Raw genomic sequence first — 25,156 nt, 5'->3', positions numbered from 1 at the left:
TTAAGTGCAAACCAAAGTGTCTCTTTGCGCATAAAAAATGAAATAACGCACACCCTTGATATGACCAAGGACACGCCAGAAACCACACATAACATTAACATATCCTATTTAAAAGACCCTCTTTTCTTTTCCCCTCAATTACATATTACTCTACCTGGCATTCGTATCGTGCCCCGATGCCATTTACTAGAGAGGCGATAGCAACACAAAGTCAGGCTTTTTGAGAGTTTGCAGGAGAATGAAACACATCTGAAGGATACTCAGGTTCTGTGACTGGTGGTTGATTGACAGGCCCTGATGGACGGGTGCCATGCAGGCAAATGAAGTAATAAAGCTATAAGAAATGACTCGCTCTACCTATTTGCCTTATTACTGTCTATAAAAGGACTCTGTGTGTCTATCAGTCTTCATAAGTGCTGTGTTAGGTGAGTCCAGCTGCCACCATGGCAGGACCGATAAATCTGCTCAGATTTTATGGAACAGTTGCTAAAGCAAAGCCTGAAGCAGTTTACTAGAGACAGGTCATTGTATGCAGTCTCATGCCAACCAGTCATTATACAGTGTTACGTATTCAACGGGTGAAGCCAATTGTTTTAGGAATGGATAGGTGCCACTGGCTAAACTAAAACCATAGAAATAGGGTGAGATAAGAGCAGACATTGAAGTGTTTGATGACGATTTTACAAGTTAAAAAAGTATAATTTTGCTATTTTATATCCCCCTAATTTAACAATCCTTAGTAAAGGTGAAGAGAAAAGATTTGGATCTAAATATAGAACAGAACTTTTAAAACACTTTATTTGTAAGGTTTTGTGAGTTAGAGAGATGTTTTAAAAACACCTTTATTTTCAACACACAGTATGTATGTTCAGTTAGACATTAGGGAGAGCTTTGATTTTTGATTCTTTTAAGACACCTTTTCACATAAAAACTGAATTAAAACCTCCCTCCACCACAGAGCACACAGCTGTGGCAAACACCAACGGGTTAAAAACTCATCCATGTTCTTCATAAGACAGTGAAATCTCAAATCTACATTCACTATTGCTTTTATTATAGATACAAAAAAATGCGTGAGCGCATGTCCTGCTACACTTTTCACTTTGTTTTCCTGCTTTTATCGACATTTTTGCCTGACCTACAGTAAAGATCAAGAGTTGCTACTTTCCTGCATTTTTTTTCTTGTTTCTTCTGGAATGTTAAGCGTCTGTTTCCACACCGTGTCCTTGCTCTCACTTAGCTTCTTTTTATTCAGGGCCAGATAGCAGGGTTTGTAGAATATTTGTCCATTTTGCATGTGAATGTCAAAATGAGATCTGGATTTTAGTCCAGTTAGGAAAAGGATCCCCTTTGTCAAATTGAGAGAGAGCGAGCGAGAGAGAGAGACAGAGAGAGCGCAGTGAGGCATAGGCCCAAGTGGACAGGATACCCCTATTCATATTACAGTGGAGGTTTCCACATACATAAACACACTTTCCACTGAGACTTTCCACAACAGCCTCCCTCTCGTTTTCTTATTCACTGACACACACATACCGACCACAGACACACACACACTGAATTTAGAGAGGGAACATTTACATAATGTACACATGCAATCTGAATATTCAGATTAGCCTGGTCCGGCAAGAAACAGAATAATTAAAGTGCAAGAAGAGTTGCTTTGAACCACACAGCGGCACCCTGTAGCCCAGTCATGTCTAGACAAAGCTTGAATAGAAAACAGTAGTAGAAGGAAGGGAGAAAGGAAGAGGGACATGGAAGTTAGATAAAGGCAGCCAAAATGCACTGGATGAAATAGAAGTTGTTCGGACCTGGACAGTTTCATTTGACATCAAGAAAACTGAAAAATACTACACTACAACATATTACATAACAGTTATGGGGCTGCATAACAAATCAATATTATGGCTGCTTCCAAATAGTAGAATAAACGTTAGTCGGCTAAAAAAGTCTTAGTCGACATATTTTTCATTAGACAATTTGTCGAAGGGAAAAAAAGAAAGAAACTCCATATTTTTGCTGCGTGTGCTTTGACGCATCAGCCGGAAAGAACCTCACACTTCATTCAGAGCTGTGCCTGGACAAGTTAATATTGTCTGGCAGGAAATCCAAAGTGTGGGATCTTTCTGAGTGTGTCAGGGACGAGCCCCACAAGGTGACATGCAAACTGCAAGTAAAAAGTTGCTTCCATTCCATTTATATCCAGACCAGACGAGTATAAATATACAAAAAATGAGCGAACATTTATAGACCTCAGCTTGAAAAAGGCTCACGGCCCAAGTATCACTCATTGGTTGCGACTGGCAGGACTTAAAACCAAACAAGGTGACAGGTCTTCAACGAGCTGGATGGATAGACGGTTCGGCCACACAAGGCCGACATGGAAACGCAGAAAACGATAACGATAACGGGTCCCAAGGTGGGTAGATCTGTGGACGAAACGCTCTGGGGGGCCAAACGACTCCGTGATTAGGCCCTATAACGATCATTTCCTGCTAACGATGACTCAATAGCCCCAGGGTTTCGAGCCAGGTCCCGGTATCTCGCAGGACAGTGCACCCAGCAGGAGCTTCCAGCTTAGATTTCATCGATATGGACATAAACGCGATTGAAGTCTAATCGGACAGGAGAGGAGACACGCAGCTCTGCATGATAACCTGCAGCTCCGCCCGCTGTGATGAAGCGATGAGTGGAACAAAACACACACTTCAAGTTAGATCATCACCCTTAGCTATTTTAATTACCTCTCAAACTACCTAAACTAGTTATAAATATGTTTATTTTTACTGTCGGGTCACTCATTACTGGATCAGCCAGCTGTATGAGACCAAAGATATTGACGGGCTGTCAGGAGAGGGGGAGGAAAAGAGAGGCTCCGTCCTCCGTGTATTATTCTTATATTATTATATAGTCGTTATTCATTTATTTTAAAGCTCAATAAATAACAAAGAATAACTTTGACCGGCACTTTTCTAATTTTGTCCGGAAGAATTCAACTTTAACGGACATGTTGACTGGCGAAACCCCACCTCTGCTGCTAAATCCAACGTGGAGAATAAACAAGAAGGGCAACCATGGCAACCATGCATGCGTAAGAAGTTTTATTCTCTGCTTTTGGTGTATTTTGTGGCAGAAGTACAGCGCCACTTACAAGCCCGGCATATGTACTACAGCATCTCCAGCGGTTCGAGCTGTCTCGTGTGGACGGACACCTTTCTGGTGCCTATTGCGTGTGGACGGAAGACTTTTTTTATAACGATTTTGGTGCGTTTCCGTTATCGTCCTTCTGTGGCTGCAGCCTTAGAGGAGTTGAACATGGATATATGAACAGTTCAAAACTTGAGACCAGGCTAATCCAGCAGACATTCCTAATCTCAAGAAGATAATAATTATAAGCCCTAATAATTATATTGCTCACCTATTTTAAATAGTTTAACGTAGCATGAATTTTAAAACCTAATTTTAGAAAGAGAATTTATATTTCTCATTTGTCTCTTACTGATCTGACAAACAAGTACACACAAAGTATAGGAAAGAGCTTTTTTTGCAGTTACATGTGAGGGTACAATTGTCTTCATGTGGTTTACATTTCCAGCTGTATGTACTGTATGTCTCTTTGCTGGTTGTTGGCTAATTGAACATCGAGGTAATGACCTGAGCTGCAGTGTCTATAGCTCTCCCTCCTTGGTAAATCAATATGCCATCAAGATTAATGTTTTCTAATTGTAGGAGCAACATGCAACATACACACAAACACACACACATAAACATATTAATGAAAAAAACACCCAATGAAGACCACTGTGTACACTGGAAACACATTTGTATACAAATACTTAACTAGAGGCGTTCAAGTGTTCCAACATTTGTACCGTAACCTTATATGGAAAAATCCTACACAGGAAAAAAATTCTGAATTGGCACAAAGCCACAAAACAAGTCAAAGTAACTGTTTCCGTTTGTGAGACACACAAAGTTATGAAGGGGGGAGTTGATGGCAATCTGCATGCTAATGGGATGTAGGTTTGCAGACAAATCAAATAGAGAGTGAGTATGACAGCGTAACACAGAGAGAGAAATGCAAGAGGGAATATAAGAGTCTGGGTTAATGGACTAAAACCGTCCAAACATTTTGAGATAACTATTTGTAGGATAATAATTTAGAGAGCTTGCACAGATACATAGCTACTTGAAAGCCTCCAACTGCAAAAGAAGGTATCCTTGAAGCTTTAAAGTGCGCATGTGAAATACAAGACCAAAGCAAGTCAGCATTTAAGATATAAAATGTATTTGCATCCATCATCAAATGCTTTCTAGGGAAATTTGAATTCCTCTTGCAGGTATTTAAGGAGAACACATAACATGATGTGTTTGGTACACTGCTCAGTGTTTATTCATATGCAACAAACACACTGTGAAACATACTATGGTTTACTTGACTGTATAACACTACTCAGTCTTGCTTGTCTTGTGGTCAGCTTGTCAAGATTTCTCATATCACAGCTCTGGTTTGAGTCAGACTTGAGTGAATAACTAATCATTGTAACAACGGGGAATAGGATGTGATTGCTGTGATTCGTTAATACTCAATTAAAGCACACCAATGGCTATTCACTCCACAGTATCCAAACATATCATTAAAGGGCATGGGACATGCCTGGGTCCCCAAAATAAGGAATTATCTAAATGCCCAGCTTGCGACCAGAACATTGTTGAATTTATAAGCTGAAGCTCCACACTGAGTGAGAGATTAGTTTCAGCTGATTCCCATCACAAAGATATTACCAGTACATCTAACTAAGCAACTTCCAAAAGCATGATTAAATTGACTGCTTGAACTGAATAAAATGTGGTTCCTCACCCTCAATTGAGTAAGGTCACTGCTGTTTATTCGGAAAATATACTTAGTACTATTGCGCTCCAAGAAACACACACACAACCATGAAGCATTAGATCACATGTGTAATTCTAAATGCACACATTGATTTGGATGGTGCTGTGATTATAGTCTTTGGCCCTACACTATGTGTATAAGGATGTTTGTATGTTTCTACGAGAGTGTGCAGGACCATCTAGTACAGCACATTGGGTGAGTAATGAGGCAGACAAAATGTAGCGATATCGCACTAAAGTGTGTCATGATTCATTATTCGGGTCTCATCAAAAAAAGGAGGCAAATGCCGTATTTACATAGATACACTCATACCAACACTGTGAGCTCATTACACAAACTCCAAAAAAAGAGAATTTAAGTGTTTTGTCATTTGATCATGATGCTCCTTGATGTGGTGTTTTGTGATCGTATTCTGTTACTTACCACACAGTTCCCAGACCAGAACTTGTATTGAAAGTGCATATTATGTACTGTTGATGCTGTTCTCTGAATTAAACTTCTTATTTCCCCTGTCCTCTATCCCAGTGCTTCTCAAACTTTTTTCAGTAATGTACCGCCTTTGAAACATTTTCTCAGCCAAGTACCCCCTGACCGACCCCATACATTTTTGACAGAAAAAGCCTATATAAATAATTACAATATAGTGATGCTCCATCAGTGTTTGATTTATTAACTCCTTAATGCATGAATTACAACAAACTAAGGATATTTTCATCTTTATGCATGAAAAAAAATATTTTTCCAAGGAGTTTTTCAATTGAATTAATATATGTTTAACAAACCAATGAACAAAATTATATATTATTAAAAAATATAAATACAATACACAAATGTAGCATGTTTATATGAGGACCCCCTTAGTGGTTCTAGGAATATTTTATATAAAATTGTGTTTTCTATTTAACTTATTGTAGGCCTACTAAGATTATTTTTGTAATCATGCATGGTATTTTTTTAATTAACTTCTTTTTTTTTTTACCTCATGTACCCCCTGCAGTACCCCAACGTACCCCTAGGGGTCCACGTACCCCCATTTGAGAATCACTGCTCTATCATGTTACACCATGTCCCACAGTGTAGGTTCATGTCATTAACTTGCTCATTTGTGCTGAAACAAACAAAGCTCCCATCTGATTTAAAAATGGATGCATCTCTCTTTAGTTTAAAACTCTAATGGAACTTGTCGTTGTGTGGGCGACAGCGGAGACAGCATTAGTTGTGTTTGTGTGTTCGCGTTATATGCTCTTAACTGGAGGCGGGATCATCCACAGCAGTCATTGGCGTCTAGTGCTAACCTCTCCAGAGAGCTGCAGGTCTCTAAGTGCTTTGCTTAGCTACCGCTGCTAGGCAATCAAGAGTCCCCCCTGTCGCACAGGACAGCCTGCTCCTCTGGGCTCATGGCATTATCACAGCACAATGCTGTTAGGACACTCATATTCTCTGATAGACACATGCTTGTCCTCAAGACCCGCACACACACACTCAAGAGAGGGATTTTATAATGCCTGCAGGTGTTATCAGGCACAGGCATTGGGTACATTGGAAACAATGATGCTAATGTCTTATAATGGGGAGGAGATTTTCCAGAATTTTCCTTCAGACTTTCAGGTAGCAGAAAACTGCAACTTGTTTGTGTTGTTATGCCTATGAAACAGGTACATTTTTACAAGATGGTCTTTAATTGAATTTAAGGGCTTAAAGGGATATTTTATGAAATGTTAAAAGTAAAACCTCTGATTTAAGCCACACAAAAATAAGTCTCACAAATACATTCATCTGTAACTACTGTGCATTAATATGTGCAAATTGTATAGATGTGGGGTGATGAAGCTCTAGTACGGGGTTGGGAGTGAAACTTTGTCACTGTGATCTAATCATCATCTACTTCAAATTAGGTTGAAACTCTCCTACCGGGTTTATCAACACAATTACATAGCCCCTTTCAAACAAGGGTTAGATGGCAATTACCACATAGGAAATGAGAATGGGTTTTTAGAGTGCACCTTGCTTCCTGTAATGAAAAGGCATAACAGCTGATTGTGCATGATTTCCTGACAATTAGAAAGTGGGCTTATTTTAACGTCTTTATTCTGGCATTTTGGCTTAAAGGATCCATCTGTTGATCCTGACCTTTGTCTGGCAGTCTCGCCAAACATTAAAGCTGGTGAAATGATTTATAATCCTTGCACATCAGTATCAGTATTAGATTGTCTACAAAAAGTAAAACATCAAAGGCTATTGTCTAGCATTGTGATGTTTTCCACTTCCTTTTGAACATACTCATCTGTACTCAAATCAAGTTTCGGTAAAGAAATACAACAAAAGCCAAAGCAAGTGCATGCATTGAATGAAGAAAATCTATTTCACGCAATGAAATGTCGACAATGTCGACATACCACACTTCTCTAGTAAAGTATAGCTCCATCAAAGGATGTCGGGAGAAAATACCAAAAATGCTGAAAATGTACTGTTAAAAAGATACATGTTGTTTGTAACAAAAAAGTCACCTTTGCTCTTGATTCCCCTATTAAACTTCCTCTAATCACATCATATTTCCCTGTCAACCAAAGGCTGTAGGAAAACCAAATATCTGTGACATTTTGCTATTAAGTAGAATCAAAGACTAGGTCATTCTATACCAAAACGTCTTCATGCTAAGTGTATGTTTCCTATCGTAGTTATCTGGTGAGCATGACTGATTAAGCTGCTGAGCAATTGGATTCGGACAATTGACTGTGAGCGAGAGAAGAGATCCATCTTTGTGACGGCTCATGCCTAACCTTGGCACTAGATAAATGGGCTCAGATGTAGTGTGTGTGTATGTGTTCTCTATATCAGTGGTTCTCAACTGGAGGGTCGCGGACCCGTTTCGAGTGGGTCGCGGACCCGTTTCGAGTGGGTCGCGGATGTGTGAGTGAAGAAAAATAAAATGTGAATTTTTTCTTTTGGGAATTAAGTCAAACTTTTATTTTGACTCTGCACCGTGCTCTGATGCCGTTGTTTTATGCTTTATGAACGTGGACAACAGAGAAACATATTCTTCATGACCAAAGTTGGAATTGAAATAAAAAAGGAAAGTGAAATTTATGCTCGTCATCCGGTCTACATTAATACAAATGATCCCAATACGTATGATTGTATGAATTATGAAAATATCTTAAAACCAATACAAATGTATTTATTATAAACGTTAGTCCTTAACACATATCACTGTGTACATCACCATTCAAACATCTTTTAAAAGTTGAACAAATCCCACACAGCTCAGTAAGACTATGAAATGTTGACTTTATTTGATAATTTCAGTAAAAACTAACGTTCATATTTCTCTTTTTGATTATAATACTGATGAACGTTCAAAACAAAACACTTTGGCAAGTTTCCGTTTTAAAAAGCTTAATAAGCACCGTAACTTTCATGATATAATTTCTCGGTCATAATCGGTTGTTTCCGTGAACGGGCGAATGTTGTGTGACGGCAAATGCTGCGGCTGCAAGGCATTGTGGGGCAGCATTTTTTTCCTATCCTTTCTTAAAGGGAGGTCCAGTGGTTCCTAAGCTAAAGGAGGTTATAAAGGAAGTTTGAAACCTCCTTTCCTATCATCTAGAGCAGTGGTTCCCAACCTGGGGGGCGCACCCCCCTTGGGGGATGATTTGAGGCCAAATATCATATTTAGACTTTTTTTTTCTTTTTTAAAAATGTTTTACATATAATTGTAATGCAATACATGATTGTTGCTAAAAAGCCTTGTCTCTACATTACAATAAAATGTAAAAAATAATTGATTAATTATTTTTTTATAAAAATTCAAGTTAGTAGCTAAGGCATAAAAAGACAGACATTTATAATTTTTTCTTTAATAGAAAAGTTTCTTCTGCCCCTAAAGTGTCCAAACCAGGCTTGTCTGGATAAGCGCATTTTTAAAACAGTCATTGTCCATGCCGGTTTCAGTTGGATTATTTGTCACAGTTGCTCCGATCAGATCGGTCTCCTCCATTTTGTAGATTATTTAGAACTTTTGAATCCACATAAACACATCGGCGAAATCCGGCTTACTTTGAGCATGTGTTTTAAACAGTTTAATCCCTTTGTGAATTGTTTCCACTTGCGGCATCCTTTAATTTCTTCATACAGCGGGAATCCAAATTAATTCATCCTGAGTCCAATAACCATCAAAGTCACTCCAATAGTGCTCCTTAATTATGCTTTCATCCTCCTTTAACTAAATACATCACATTCATCTAGTTTGTGACCGTAGTTGTACCATTTTTGAGACTTTTACACTTTAATTACCGCTGTTGTGTGTGTGTGTGTGTGTGGGGGGGGGGGGGGGGGCGCAACTTCCAACAGGAGTCATTTGGGGGGGCTCTTGAGAAAAAAAGGTTGGGAACCCCTAATCTAGAGAATTCAAACGGCACTTATCATGGCTGCCACTGAGGTACTTCCGGGTCATTTCACTCCATTAGGAAGATTCCTAAGCTAAATGGACTATTCGACTGCAACCCATAAACGGTTTTGAAAACTTCTGTTCGTAGTGATCATCTTCTCAATAAAACATCTTTGCTGATGTTTTTTCAAGTCTTTTGGCCAATCAGAATCAAGATTGTTGCCGGAAGTCCCCACGGAGAATAACTTTGCGGTAGAACTATTGACCCCCGGTTTGATGATTGACAGGTCACAAAACAATGGGAGCTATCTACCCTTACCCACAATTTAAAGTAAGTCACACAGACTCTCTCCTCTTTGCTCTTCTCTCTGTGTGGAGCAGCAAGTTCAGCTGTTTTTCAGCATGTGTGCCTTTTTATGTTATACAGTTCAGCTTTGATTCTATCATCTCATCAAACCTTTTTAAAAGCATACTTTGGTTCTGTGAAGGGATATAAGGGATAAATGCATTGTACTTCTCTTTAATTAATATTGTTTGCTGAAAAGCATATATTACAGCACGATTTTTTGTTGAATAGATTTCAGTGGTTCAAAATGGTGGGTCACGATTTATTGACAGTAAAAAGTGGGTCCCGAGGCCTGACCAGTTGAGAACCACTGCTCTATATGTATGTATTTATGTATGTATGCATTTATGTATGTATGTATGTATGTATGTATGTATGTATGTATGTATGTATGTATGTATGTATGTATGTATGTATGTATGTATGTATGTATGTATGTACACTGAACAAAAATATAAACGCAACACTTTTGTTTTTGCTCCCATTTTTTTTTCTTTTTATTCTTTATTTATTTGGGGTCACATTATAGTAAAAGTACAAGTACCGAAAGTGACAAATGAAATAGCAAACAAAATTAATCAAAGTAAAATAAAAACGAAAAAGTACACAGGGGTTGTTTGAAATAGCAAATGTCTACACATGTACATATGCATACATATCAACATACATATATACATTCAATACACATACATGTGACCATACATACATATCTATACATATACATTCAATCGGTGTATAGAAACAGTCAAACAAGTGATGGTCGTCTTTGGGATATGTAAATTCTCCACTTTTTCTATATTTCTAGGGTTAGGGTTAGGGTTAGGGTTAGGGTAATGTTGTGAATCGAGTGGCCCATGGTGGTGGTGGGGTTATGGTAAGGGCAGGCGTATGTTATGGACGACAAACACAGGCCACTCGATTCACAACATTACCCTAACCCTAACCCTCACACCAGATACTGACTGGTTTTCGGACCCCCCCAGACCCCCCCAATAAAGCAAAAATGCACGTTTCAGAGTGGCCTTTTATTGTGGTCAGCCTAAGGCACACCTATGCAATAATCATGCTGTCTAATCAGCATCTTGATATGCCACACCTGTGAGGTGGGGTGGATTATCTCGGCAAAGGAGAAGTGCTCAATATCACAGATCTTTTCAGATTTGTGAACAATATTTGAGAGAAATGGTTATTTTGTGTATGTAGAAAATGTTTTAGATCTTTGAGTTCATCTCATGAAAAATGGGAGCAAAAACAAAAGTGTTGCGTTTATATTTTTGTTCAGTGTATGTATATATGTAGTATATCCATTCAATTATCAGTGTCTATTGGTCACTATAACGACATGATTAGGGCACTTTACAAAAACCATGGCAACATGACAAACACAACTTCCAATTCACAGAGAAAGATATTCCTTGGGTGGTTATATGATGTACTCTGATCTCTAAACTGAGACCAGTCCTATAGAGAACCGCAGTGACGGGTCGTAAAACCCGGAAGTAAGTTAGCATTTTTAGCACTTCCGGTTCCTTCCTCAAAAAGCAGTGCATTTTTTCCATAGGTTTTTGGAAAATAGCTCGAAATAAGGTCTGTGGTTGACACAAATTTAAGAGATAAATCACGTTTTGTTCTACGACATTAAATACATCAGCAGTGACCCCACTAGGGATTTTTGAAGAGTTTACGTGTCTGAAAAACGATGGTTGTTACCGAGTGGCTGAATAGGACTACAGAAATTGTCGAGGCCGTTGTACGTCATTACGCCGAACACGTAAACACTCCCGCTAAGTTTGTTTTCCCCTGTGTTCTGCTTGAAAGCAAGTACCTGCCTATCTTTAGTATCTGTATATCTATATCTGACCATTAGAATCTGTATTTTTGAAATTGTCGTTATTAACACCGTAGTTTTACAAATTATAGAATAATTAATTACCAGTGTTTTCCAATTTTACTCGGCAGTTTGTTTCGTTAGCTAACGTTAGCTAAAGCTAGCGCTACTAGTTAGCTACGCAATGGTTTGTTGCTTTCCTCCGGGTTGCATCCACAGGTCTTCGCATGAAACGTGCTTGTTCTATCGTTTCCTGGCCAATGTTTTCCAAAGGAGAGTCAGGATTCGTGCCATGAGGTAAGCTGACGTTACATTTTTGTCCATGTCACGGTGAAATGTAAATGATGGGTAGTGACTGTATCACCGTTTTAGAGATGGCACTGCTGAAAAGACCGCAACATAAGTAAAGATAATGAATACATCCTATTAAAACCTGTGTGGCTTATATGATAAGTCTAATTAGTAAAAGCAGCATAACGTTTCACCATGTAACTAAAGATTGTAGTCAGGGAAATCAGTTTGACACATTGAACTAATAACAAATCACCTCTCGCTGGCAGAGAACTCTCTTCTCCATAGCTTCTCTTTGATGTAAAATCACATGTACATTTTACATTTACATTCAATTTAATATTCCATCCCTCACATACTTTTGTATATATAATAACTAGGGATGCACCGAATATTCGGCCACCGAAAATTATCGGCCGAAAATTGTTAAAAAGGCCCTTTCGGCTTTCACCGAATGTCCGAGAACAGGGTTACGTTGATCATACTCCGCATATTTGTCCGGGTGTTTTGATTTCAAGTGGTGGAGTAATCCCGAAGTGGTGAAAGTCTTTGCAGTTACATCCCCTCGAGAAATGTCAGCTGAACACGTTTTACAAATCGCAATCCGCGCCTCTCACTCTGATAAATTTGAAATATCTCCAAGCGGCAGACATGTTGGCTGTGAGCCAGCCGCGAGCATGGCGCGTGCCGTGCTTGTCGCCGCGTTTTGATTACGTCATCACAACAACACGTTAGGTTACCAAACTTATAGGTGCATTTGTTGTTGTTGAAGGCCTGGCAGTCTTTATTTACACTATTTTGTTGTAGGCCTACTGGCCTAGATGTTTATGCAGTTTTAAAGCACCTTGGCTTTGTTCTGAATGCACTTTGTTGTAGTTATCCTACAGAGAAAAGAAAATGCACTTGACTTGGAATTAATGTACTGTGTGCATTCAAAAGTGCTGAATAAATGTTTTATGGACCCATAATAGTGATTATTATTTAAGTTAAGTTTTGCCATAATCATGTCTTTTTCCATAATCAGGTAGCTGAACAACATTGGTAACAAAAAAAAAAAAATATATATATATATATATATATATTTCTATTAATCATTTTCGGCCTTTCGGCATTCGGTTTTCGGCCAACTGTTTCCTATTTTCGGTATCCGTTTCGGCCAAGAATTACCCATTCGGTGCACCCCTAATAATAACTTATATTTTGTTTTTCTTGTCATGCTGCTGCAACACAAACATTTCCCAAATTGGGATCAATACAGTAATATCTTATCTTAATTAATTAAGAAATATAACTATTATAATTAGTGTAGCAGCTGACACCTATTTTCAATATGGATGAATCTACCATTTATTTCTTTAGTTCAATTTTCATCTATAAAAATGTCAAAATAGTGAAACTGTTCACGAGACTTATCAAAGTGCAAGGTTATATCTTTAGATGTTTTGTTTTAGCCTATGTAATGTATGTCTTAATGCTCTTACAGTATATGTGACGGTGTGACTTCCATGAAACTATATTTTATATCTTCCCAACAGATGAGCTGACAGGAAACCTAACACTCTAACAACCACAACATTGCAAAGGCGAGTAAATGTAAATTAAAAACAATTCACAATTTTTTTATTTCTTCTTCTTTCTTGCAGTGAGGTGAAGCTGACCTTGCACTTGGTGCCAGTAAGGATGTTCCTCACGCAGGCTGAATGTTTCTCCTTCCTTACTGACACAGAAGCCCTTGATTTGCAATGCTTCACTAATTGTCATTTCCCTGGCTCCGTAGGGACACTTTACCTCCAGCACAGCGGAAGACCCTACCAGACCATCTGGAGATGCCCCCAACAATCCTGATAGGGAGAGCCACAAATCTGACTCATGGACCTGCATCTGGGTTGCAGTGGTGAATGCCCTGACGCCCTCACATTCATTCATAGTCCCCCACTGTACAGACAAAACACCATCAAGGGCCTGTTGTTGCCCTAGCACCCTGGCAATAAAGGAAGCAGTCACACGCTTTGACCTCAGGACAGCTCCAAAGTTGCTGGCAGTCAACCTTCCTTTCCTGAACAAATGCCAGTTTGGGTTGGTTCGCTGACCAATGGTAGCCACCTGAATTGCCCTCTGTTGCTCTTCAGACAATGCCATGCTTGCCACAATTGACTCAGGTACCTGATGCCCAACAGATTTGATAATTTCAGGAACAGTAAGTGTTTCCAAGCTGTAGTGTTCCTCTTCTGGCTCGGGGGAGAGAAGCCAAGAAATTCCTGAAAACCTGCCCCCGAGTCTGTCCCTCAGCCAGTCACGATCTTCGGAGGTGGGCTCTCTTGTCAGCGGGTTAAATTAGTTATTGGTTTCAACAGTCACATTAAAAAAGTTACTAAATCAGCTTACTATCACCTAAAGAACATATCTAGGATTAAAAGACTAATGTCACAGCAGGATTTGGAATAACGTGTCCATGCTTTTATCTTCAGTAAACTGGACTACTGCAATGGTTTCTTCACAGGTCTCACTAAAAAAATCTATTAGAAAGCTGCAGCTGATTCAGAACACCGCTGCTCGAGTCCTTACCAACACTAAGAAAGTGCATCACATCGCTCCAGTTCTGAAGTCTTTACACTGGCTTCCTGTGTGTCAAAGAATAGATTTCAAAAATACTGCTGCTGTTTATAAAGCACTGAATGGTTTAGGACCAAAATGCATTTCTGACCTCCTGCTAAATTATGAACCATCCAGATCTCTCAGGTCTTCAGGGACTGGTCAGCTTTCTGTCCCCAGAATCAGAACTAAACATGGTAAAGCAGCGTTCAGTTATTATGCTCCAAATATCTGGAACAAACTCCCAGAAACCTGCAGGTCCGCTGCAACTCTGACTACTTTTAAATCCAGGCTGAAGACTTTTCTTTTTGTCGCTGCTTTTAATTGAACTATTCATATCTTAGACTGCACTTTAACTTTTATCCATGTATTTTTTCTTTTAATGTTTCTTTTATTAGCTTTTCTTTTTAATGACTGATTTTAAATGCCATTTTCTTAATGTCTTTCATTTTTTGTAAAGCACTTTGAATTGCCTTGTGTTGAAAAGTGCTATATAAATAAACTTGCCTTGCCTTGCCTAATAAAGATTTCATGTGACACATACAATTGATTTGTTGATGGGAATTAATGTGAATAAATTAACTCTAGGTTAACGGTACTCTTGCTATCACTACTAACCGACACTATAAACCTTGTCCCTCATGCTAGCCCTGACAACACCGGTAAGCACACCTTCATCTAGGCTGCACTGTCACGTGTCCTGACTTGTAGTGGTTCTCTCCTATCTACACTCTTGTCATCTTTGTAAAACGATATCAGACTGGTAATTGACACAGCCATGACTTCTAGTTAAATTCAGTGTGGCTAAAATGAAAAGCTTTGTTAAAATATGCAAGCACGCGAAAGTCAAATTCAGCTTTATTGTCAAAAATTCTACATGTGTTATACATCCAGAAATATCGAAATATCGTTTCCCACAGTGTGACATGTATACATAAAACAAAACGGGCCTAGATAAACGTGGTATACTTTAAACAAAAAAAAAAGGGCCTAGATAACCGGGGTATACAGTTTAAAATGTTAATATATTTAAAGTGTTCAAAGTGCAGTTTCAGTGGAAGTCAGTTGAAACGATCTTAAGTTGGCGTGACGTTGAAGTCGTGCGACCCTGCTGCTGTACTGGCTTGTAGTTCGTTTATAGCATAACGTTAGCATTTCGCTTTTGGCGACTAGATTTATGATTCAAAAATTATAAAAGTAGGGTTGACATGTGGAGATTATCCGGCTGAACAAAATGTGATCCCTCTCTTAAATGTGTGTCAACCACAGACCTTATTTCGAGCTATTTTCCAAAATCCTATGGACAACTTGCATTGGTTTTTCACGAAGGAACCGGAAGAAGTTTACATCCGGGTTTTACGATGCGTCACTGCGGTTCTCTATTGCCGCAGCAGATAACAAATTGTAACACTTGTTTCACTCATGACATACAGCTGTTTAATATTTATAATCTTTGCTTAAAGAGTACTCCATTGTGTCAGTATGTACAAGACACATTGCTGGAGGATTTTCAGGGACATTCATTAGTAGTCGATGAAGTCTAGTATGTCTAAGACTAGAAGTCACTCAGAAAGACAAGCCTCCACTAACACCATATTATTATTCTCTCCTTGCTGTAACACAAAACTCTTCAATGTAATTCTAAGTAAGGAGCTTCTGACAGTGGGACACTTGAACAGAGTAGAAGTCTTTATTGCCTTTGCTGTTATTCATCGTTGCACTCATTTCTGTTCTCTCCTGTCCTCTCTTTCTTTCACTGACAACAGGGTTTTGAACACACACACTATGTTGTGCCTGATGAGAAGAGACTGGCAACAAAACAAACACTTGACGTGCAACAAAAAGCATGTCTGTTTTGTTTCTACTATTGGCATCGCAGAAGGAATGATCGCATCACAGGATGGTCTCTAGCTGGTTATAATTATTTTCTGCACAGCTGCCTTAGAGCCACCAGCACGCACTGGCACAATACCATTGCAGCATAAAATATTGTCGCCTCCAACTATGTGTTTTGAGCTAGTTGACTTTGGTAAGCATGGATCGAAATGACAACACCTCTGTATATATAAAGGTAGTAGGCTTTTTACAAGGTAGTTTTGCATTTATAATAGCTGGTGTGTATGTATCCATATCGCCTGTCTAAACACTGGAAAGTGAAAGTGAGGTGCTGAGGGACCGATTGAATTGACAAAGCACTCTTCTGAAGAATCACTGGAGGGGAGACAGCTGGCTCTACCTCTACGTTTCCCCGAATCTCTTTTACTTCTCTCACAACCAACACTGCATTAAGATTATTTGAGAAACAAACTTTCTGACGATGACAATTATATCCCTCTCACATTCTCTGACTTTGTTACTCCCAACTCTCTACTATAGGTTTTTCCTCACTTTACAGAGTTGTGGTTTTCTTAGTATTCTGGCCGTATTTTGTTTTTTTCCCCACTATCTCCGTCTTTCTCTGTCCCTTCCCTTCTCCTGCTGCTCTGGTGTCTATATATACAGGTTGAAAAAGTCCAGCAGATGCTTTGGACCTAACTCAGGGAGACATGGCCTTATCACCATGGCAACTCTTTATAACCATGAAAGCCATTGTTACCTGGTCGAGTTGGCATGTGTGTATACTATTGCCATTTGAGAGGATTCTCTAAGGGTTTCCCCAATTTACTGTCCTTTTCGTACATCCTTCCATGGGTTAATTTGGGTCAGGTCTATGAAGATTGCTAATGTTTTACTAAAATATTACAAAACCACAGCTGTGTTTGCAGTTAAAGTATTACAAAACTGCCATAGTGTGTACAGATATGATTAAAAATGTTTTCGACAAATCAACTGTAATATATGCAAAAGTAAAGATTAGTCTTTTTCTATGAATACCATCTGGAAACAGACAAAATGAACTATAATGCATTTTCTGCAGTGCCATGCTCATCAAAACAAGAAATCTGGCAGTAGAAATTTCAAGACAGACAAAATACATGGACTTATTAGTAAACAGCCAACAAGTCACTCACACATAACAGCTCAGACATAAACATGAGCATGTGGGTGTACACATACAAAAAACAGATACTCTCGCCAACTGACAAACAAGTAGGCCTACATAGCGTCAAAACTATTCAAACACCTACACATTTGGTAAATTACCAAACAAGGACTTCTTGTTCCATCCCAATCCATACAAACAACACAAACACAGCAACTTGCATGGCATATACTTCATATTGTTTAAGTGTCAAATGCCACATTTCCACTAAGCTCTACGAGCTCTATATCTGCTTGCCTTAAGCAAACGTTTCGGATTCAGTGAGTGTGCCATTTAAGATGATGTCACAAAAATGTAGTTTAGTCGAGCATACGCGTACTTTGCAGTGGAAACAGTGACCCCCTACTTTGGTACACTCAGTCCATCACCATACTTCTATGATTAGATCACTGTCACCTCTAACGTTTATGTTAAGCCAATGTTCTTTCCAAACATGAACTGGCACGGTGCCATCTCCACACACAAAAGGACCATCTCCATATTCAACAGGAGAAACACAGATCCACATATCCTAGTCTACTACATCCACACAAACACCTCTCAAAAGCTTTAGCTTTATTCCTACCGTCTTTGCGGTAAAGGTTGATCTCCACTTTCCTTTCCTCCGATCCCAGCAGGGCTTGTGCCATCTGTGCGATGGCCAATCTCTTGGTGTCAGGTCCATACAGGAAGTTACACGTGCATGGCTTTTGCATGATCTCAGCACGCGAGTAACCACACATGTGGCAAAAGCCATCATTGCAGAAGATGATGGCGCAGTTCTCCACTCTTGCATTGGCGATGACGAACTTGCGACCTGTGGACAGAAGGAGAGAAGTTTCGTTTTTAAAGAAGCAACAATACCAATATCTAATCAATGATATTTGGGGTTTCCACCAGAGTAATGTTAGCGGTACATGGGGCATAGCATTGGGACAGTTTTTCTGTGTACTTTTAAGATGTTAAAAAGTACACAGAAAAAACTGTCACAACAAATTCCTTAAAGGGCAACTTGCAGGTTAGAGACACCAGTGAATAAATGTGTAGGAAAATGATGAATACACTAGATTTTCCCAAAAATATACAGAAATATACACTACAGTGACATCTGGCGTCCTTCTAGTAAGACATTTTCACTTCCGCATAAAAAAGCCTCGGCACGTGACCTCCCGCGTGTGACGTAACATGGAGGAAACAAGGGGAAGAGCGGCCGGTCTAACGTATGAATAAACAAGGATCACAATGCTAGTTTTGACACAGAAGAGGTTGAAAATATATATTCGAATGCATATGATTATAATTATGAGCCTGCTAGGCGTCCAAGAGACCAGGAGCAGCCAAGGATTAGAAAAAATAACGGCCATCGGAGAGAAATGGAGCTTTGGTGTGTGGAGAACCAGTGGAAAACAGAGCAGATGTCTTGGTGAGTGACCGGCGTTAGCATGTTAGCTAACGTCAGTCACATCACAACATTGTAAAGTTAGCGATCATATATCAGTCTATAACTAAAGTAGTATTGATAATATAGTAACGTTACTGGCAGGACTGTTGATACTGATCCATAACAGAAACTAATGCGCAAGTATCAGCCGTATCTCACGTTACCTAATGCAACTCCACACTACGGTGCTGACCGGAGGGGAGACGCGAGATACGGCTGATACTTGACGATCTGGCGGAGAAAGGTTGTGGAGCCTCCGTTGATATGCCGTTGTAAATGGCTTGATGGAAAGCAGGTGTGTAGTCGGGGAGGGTGCACAGCTGATTGCAGCAGGTGAGTGGAGGTTGAGCCGGGAGCCAGGAGTGACAGCCACCACGCCCACACAAACAACACAGACAGGGGGAAACAAACAAACACAAAGGAGACGGCTGGAGCAGTACATCCACCACAGCGTTACCGTCTTACGGTGCCGTGTACCGGAGGGGAGAGAGAGCAGCGAAGGGGGGAGAGAGAGAGCAGCGAAGGGGGGGAGAGAGATGTAATACGGTTTCTTGATAAAGCTGTGGAGACGGAGTATGTGCTGCAGGGAGGTGGATGCACAACGCACCCAGGAACGAACGCTAGCTCCGGTCCTTTTCCCGTGAGGGAAACTGTGGACTCGATGCCCTGACAGGCTTGAGTTTGTGCAACCTGCACAAACACAAGCTCACCATGATTACAAATGGTGAAATGCAATGTAAAATTACCGAAAAAATACCAGCTCACTAAATCACAACCGCTCAAACCAACTACAAACTACTACCGCGGATTGGGCAGAGAACGAGTCCGAGAAAGTTAACTCTCCCATGTGACGTAATATGACGCGTTTGACGTATGACCTTAAAAAAAAGCAGTTTTTAGTAGCAGAGCTCAAAACGGCTCCTTTTCCTCTGAATTCCTGCCCTTATGTCTTGTAAAACATATCAAATCCTGCATTAACATTTTTAATTGTAATTTTCAGGCAAGGTTAATCATAAATGTAGTAAAAAAAAAAACCTGCAAGTTGCTCTTTAAATAAATAATTGTGTGCATAAGTTGTGTGTGTTAGATTGGCACGTTTTTGGTAGATAGAGGGAGTGAATATGAGTGAGCGCACATTTGACAGTGAGTATTAGTGATGTATGAAAACAGTCCACAAGTCCATTTAACGCTGCTGCCTTAACTTTCGACACCAGAACTATGTCGTTTATAGTTATTATTATTTTAGTCATGTACAAATTTCAACAGTTGTGGAGGACGTTTTTGGAACCTTAAGGGAAGTAAAAGTGCTAATACTATACTCTACTACTTGCCTATGCAAAATGTACTTTTGTGAGAAAAAGTAGAAGTAGTGTGAGAAAGTAAAAGTAGTTATAATGCAGTTAAATGTTGTATGTATGTTGAAATGTACAGCTGACTAGTTTCTAAATGTACTGTAGGTAATTCTAATAGCATTTTATTCTATAAGATATTCTTTGTAGTTTTGTCGCTGTCCTTTAAAAACCTCAAAAAAGTCAACTTTTCACAAGGAATTTAGAGAGACAACAAGCGCATTTCATGGCATCTGCAGGCAGTGGCAAGTACTTTCGGCATCTGCCACAGAGGCCACTACTCCGTGGCATCTGTGGCAATGTACTTCTGGCATCTGCCACAGATTTCACTACTTGCCGATGCATCTGCCGCTGCTGAACGGGAGTTGCCACAAGATGCCAGAGTAAGACAAGGTTTACGGTAGCTGCCACTCGCCTTCCGTGGCAAATGCTGCTATTTAAACCCGTATTTATCGTGTAAAATGACGCTGTTTAGGCATGACTTTATCGAACTGGTGATGATACGATCTCTATTTTTCAAAAAGATTAAACATTATAATTTCTATTTGATTTTACTTGAAGAACGTGGTTTTTAAAAAATAAATAAACGTGCTATTTTTATGATAATACTCAAGATATATTTTAAGTAAATAAAGACAAGTTATTGACATTAAGATCTATCATTGTTGACCAGAGGTGGGAAATAGGCTAACTAAGTAGGCTACATACTCAAGTACTGTACTTGTGATTTAGAAATAGCCTACTTGTGCTTTAGTTAAGTATTTAAATTGTATGTTACTTAGTGCTTTACCCCACTACAATTCAGAGGTAAATGGTGTACTTTTACTCCACTACATTTATTGAATAGGCTACCTTTAGTTACTTACGGATTCTGATTAATGATGAGAAATATAATCAAGTCTTAAATAAGACTTTAGTTACTCCTGGAGTAAATTCACAAGCTACTACAGTATACAAAGTCATTAAAGGTCACATGTCATGGCCATTTCCACTGATCATAATTCCATTGTTGAGTTATACTAAAATAGAAAAATACTGTGCAATTTTCCAAAATCACATTGGTTTCGCATACAGCATCTCTGTAAAGTATGTGTATTCAGCAGTATTCACTTTCTCCACTAAACGGCTCGCTGCAGCTCCTCCTGCAGCAGGGAGCAGAAATCAGCAGGGCTGCCTGCACTGAGTGTGTGTGTGTGGATTGTTCAATTTGGACCAATCAGCGGGGGCTTAACGTAACGGCTCCGCGGACGTAACGTAACGGCTCCACTGATTGGCCCATTTAGTTCCGGGTACGTGCTTTCATAAGCACGTACCCGGAAGAATCAAATGGATGATGACATCATGATGACGTTTCACCAACGAGGCGATTTGGGGAGGTATTTTCTGTTTTAGAGTTTTACTCGCTACAGGGTGTACTTTGAGGGTTTTGACTCTGCAGACCGTTTACATGTAGAAAAACCTTCATAACACACAAGGGGACGGGTAATAACCAGAAAAGCATGACATGTGACCTTTAAAACTAGCTGCACCTTTACCAGCTTTGATAACACTTTAATGATCACTAAAAGTGTTACACTGTACTTTATTACTTTAATTCAAACTGTATTCCCTTCTTATCATGTAGCCTACACTTCTTCCTTTCATTGATACATTTAAATCACCTGACTACAGCATATAACATACCTGCTGCAACCCTGTGCTGCTGCTGCTTCTCTCTGCCTCATCCTCTATTGCTGAAGGCAGCTCCACCCCATCTGATCTCTGATATGAAAGCAATCGTGTTATGATTATATTGAGCTATTGGTGTGAGTCTAACATTAAACAAGCAGTCTGCTTGTCATACATTGCTGACGATACATTTTAAGTGGCAATTTGTTGAGTCACTGCCGCTAAATGCCGGTAGCATCAAGCTAGCAAATCCTGCATTAGCCTCACATCAACAAGTGACAGAACATCCAGTTATCCTGAGCTAATTTACTGAATAAACCAACTCACATCTCCTGTCTTTTTTTTCACCCAACTCATTAGACTATTCTTCTGCTGGCGTTTGATTGTTGTTTTCTGTCAAATTCAATACTGTAGTTCGAAACCGCGGTTCCTGCTCACCATCTGTGAGCTATTTTTAGAATGCGCACGCTAAGTTCGTTGTCGCGTTTGCGCGCGTCCACCTGGGCAGGCTGTTTGTGTCCTTCTTCCGTGACGATAACGGCTTGCGGTTAAAAAATAATAATAAACGAATTTGAAACTGGGGGGACACACAAACGGGCAGACAGCAGAGCTGTTGTTCTCCTCCTTTCCTCCGCTCTTGTCTCTGATTGTGAGTGTGTGCATTCGCGTGTGTGTGTGTGGGGGGGGGGGGGGAAAGGAGCCCCGCCCTTCAGAAACAGAGCGGAGGGAGAATGTGAATACGCTAGGCTGTGGACACTGAAACATGCTCATTGGATAAATAACATAGGCGTTTAGTTTATTTAATAAAAGAGCACATGTTCGATGTGAAAAGTGACCGTAGATAGATTACTTCAGTTGCAATTTGGTCCTATATATATATATTTTTTTTTTTAAATAACAAAAAAAAAAAAAGTAAATAAAAAAAAAAAAACACCTTGAATTTCAGGCAGGGCGCGGGGCTCCGTTGGCAGGGCGCAGCGCCCCGCCAAGACAATGGTAGGGGAAACACTGAATATATATATATATATATATATATATATATATATGTATATATATATATATATGCATTTATTGTTTTCCTGCCCGAACTTTTATTAAATGTTTTCTCCTGTTTTCCTTATACTCCTTCCTTTCTATATGTTTTTGACGCAATAATGCCGCTGTATTAGGATGATGCACGGGAGGGCTACTTTCCACAAGCTATGCTTCAGCCCTCCCGCTTCTACTCGTTTTGTTCATCTTTGTGTGTATGAATTAAACTTTTTTTGTTTTTTCGGATGAATAAAAAAAAATACTTTCAGTTTGGGGGCCCCCTAGTGGCCGCGGGGGCCCTATGCCCCCGCATAGTCCGCCTATAGGAAGGAACGGCCCTGTGTATTGCAGTAGAGGATTTTAAAATGTTAAATTTAAACCATTATTAATGTCTTAATTTAACCGGTTTAACCACGTATAAGGACTAGGTTATTTATAAAACATGTGTGTAAGACAGCGTTGCTAATTAAAGACGATGAAAATCACCTGCGCACTTAGCTAATATAGCATGCTTGCTATCTTACAAATGTTCATTTCCAAACCTGGTAAACCTAGTTTACCTACGTAAACTACCTTTAAAGTTTGAAATAAAAAGTCACAAACTATGTGCCCTTTCCAGCATCATGTTAACATATTAAATATAATATTTCTTGACATTTTTACCTGCAAGGCACTTGACGCTTACGTTAAGTAACGTGACAATATCCTTGCCTCTCTCCTGACATGTTGCTACCGTTGCTAAATTTTGCTACATGTTGCTATATCACCTTCAAAATAAGAGTCCCATTTTCAAAATAAAAATGAAACAATATAAATCCATCAAGAATAAAAGTCTTTTAAATAAAAACAATAAATGTAATCCTTCTCTTCTGCAATCCACGTCAACGTCGACATAATATTTTATTTTATAGGTTTGCATTTTTGTGTTTATAAGTGTAAATCGCAGCTGCATCATTGGTGGCTCCATCTCCCACAAAGCTCTGATGTGTGTATATTTCTAAACCACTTACTGTAGAAGGAGCCATTTAGAATCCTGTCTCTGCTTAATGTCAATGAATGATTTTAATGCACTCAGAGACCTGCTGTTGTGACTGGACGCACACATAGAAACATACACACTTGCAAATACTTTCTTACCCAGCACACTGACTCTTTGGTATCTTGCGGGACATAAATCTGTGCATAAGGCCTCTGTATAAGTGTGATTGTGTTTGTGCTGCATCAGGGTGATAGTCTGTCAGGCTGATAGATGGCCTCCCCTAAAGAGCTTTAAGCTTCTGCGAGTTCCATGTTACTTTCACTTTAGTATTGGGCCCCAAATGAGAAGAATGCCACACAAATAATAGAAGTGTGGATGGCCAGATGAAAAAGGTAAAGGTTGTGAAAATCAGATGATTGGAAGGTAAGACTTTGGAGGGAAGAATAGCAGAAAAACAGTATATATATTGAGGAAATTGATAGGATGGGGAAACTAACTAATGGAGGCAGAATTGGAAAATAGTGTGGAGAGAGCAAACGCAATCTGACGGGAATGGGTGGTACTGCAAGAATCAAACCTTTTTTTGTAACAATTAGCCTGCATCAAGTAAATGGACTTAAGATGGAAAAAACAATATTTTTCTCATAGCATTTCTCTCTGTTGCAGTGAAGTCAGATCTACTCACTTCAACTTTATTTATCCAGGTATCCTGTCTTGACTACATGCCTTAACTTCATTATTTTTTAAATAACACTGACACACACACACACACACACACACACACACACACACACACACACACACACACACACACACACACACACACACACACACACACACACACACACACACACACACGACAAACTCATTTGTAAACAGTTGTTTATTTACATATATCGAGCAGTCACGGAGCAACATAAGCCTTTACTTAAGTTGTGCTTGTGTCTAGATGTGTATAAATCCAATCTTCACTCTCTTTTAGATTTGTATTTGGTCTCAATCTATTCCTGAGGGAAATATCTGAATGGTTAATTCTCCATAATGATTACTTGCTAGGTGGCTTTAAATAGCTGTTTCAGTAAAAAAAACAGCTTCTTGATGCTGCCAAAAATGGCGCAGTGAGAGTAGAGAGAGTAAACCACAATAAGCAATCCTGTTGTTCTGACATGGTTATTTGATACATTTGTTGTGTGAAATTAATAATGATCTAGCCACTTTAAGGTCTGTCTACTGAACTGAACTTTGGAGGTATAACCTTAACTATCTCCCAAGATAAATCCCTGGTCCCCTTCTCCACCGTGTTTGAGCCAAACTCTCCAACCTC

The 25,156-nt window shown here is 39.4% G+C and overlaps 1 protein-coding gene across 4 annotated transcripts in view; it reads right to left on the bottom strand.

The window, feature by feature from the left end:
• The window catches only part of kcnh2b (potassium voltage-gated channel, subfamily H (eag-related), member 2b), a gene marked incomplete at its 3' end in the record, with an annotated part of 220,946 nt that overhangs the window by 172,167 nt on the left and 23,623 nt on the right, over window positions 1-25,156 (bottom strand). For all 4 annotated transcript variants that reach the window (XM_079661958.1, XM_079661960.1, XM_079661959.1 and 1 more), the window contains exon 2: window positions 17,950-18,180. In XM_079661958.1, coding sequence (XP_079518084.1) covers window positions 17,950-18,180 — 231 coding nt within the window. The remainder of the gene's footprint in view (window positions 1-17,949; window positions 18,181-25,156) is intronic.

The sequence above is a fragment of the Notothenia rossii genome (assembly GCF_949606895.1).
Source record: "Notothenia rossii genome assembly, chromosome: 12".
Lineage (NCBI taxonomy): Eukaryota > Metazoa > Chordata > Actinopteri > Perciformes > Nototheniidae > Notothenia > Notothenia rossii.
This window is presented reverse-complemented; position numbering and strand designations above follow the sequence as displayed.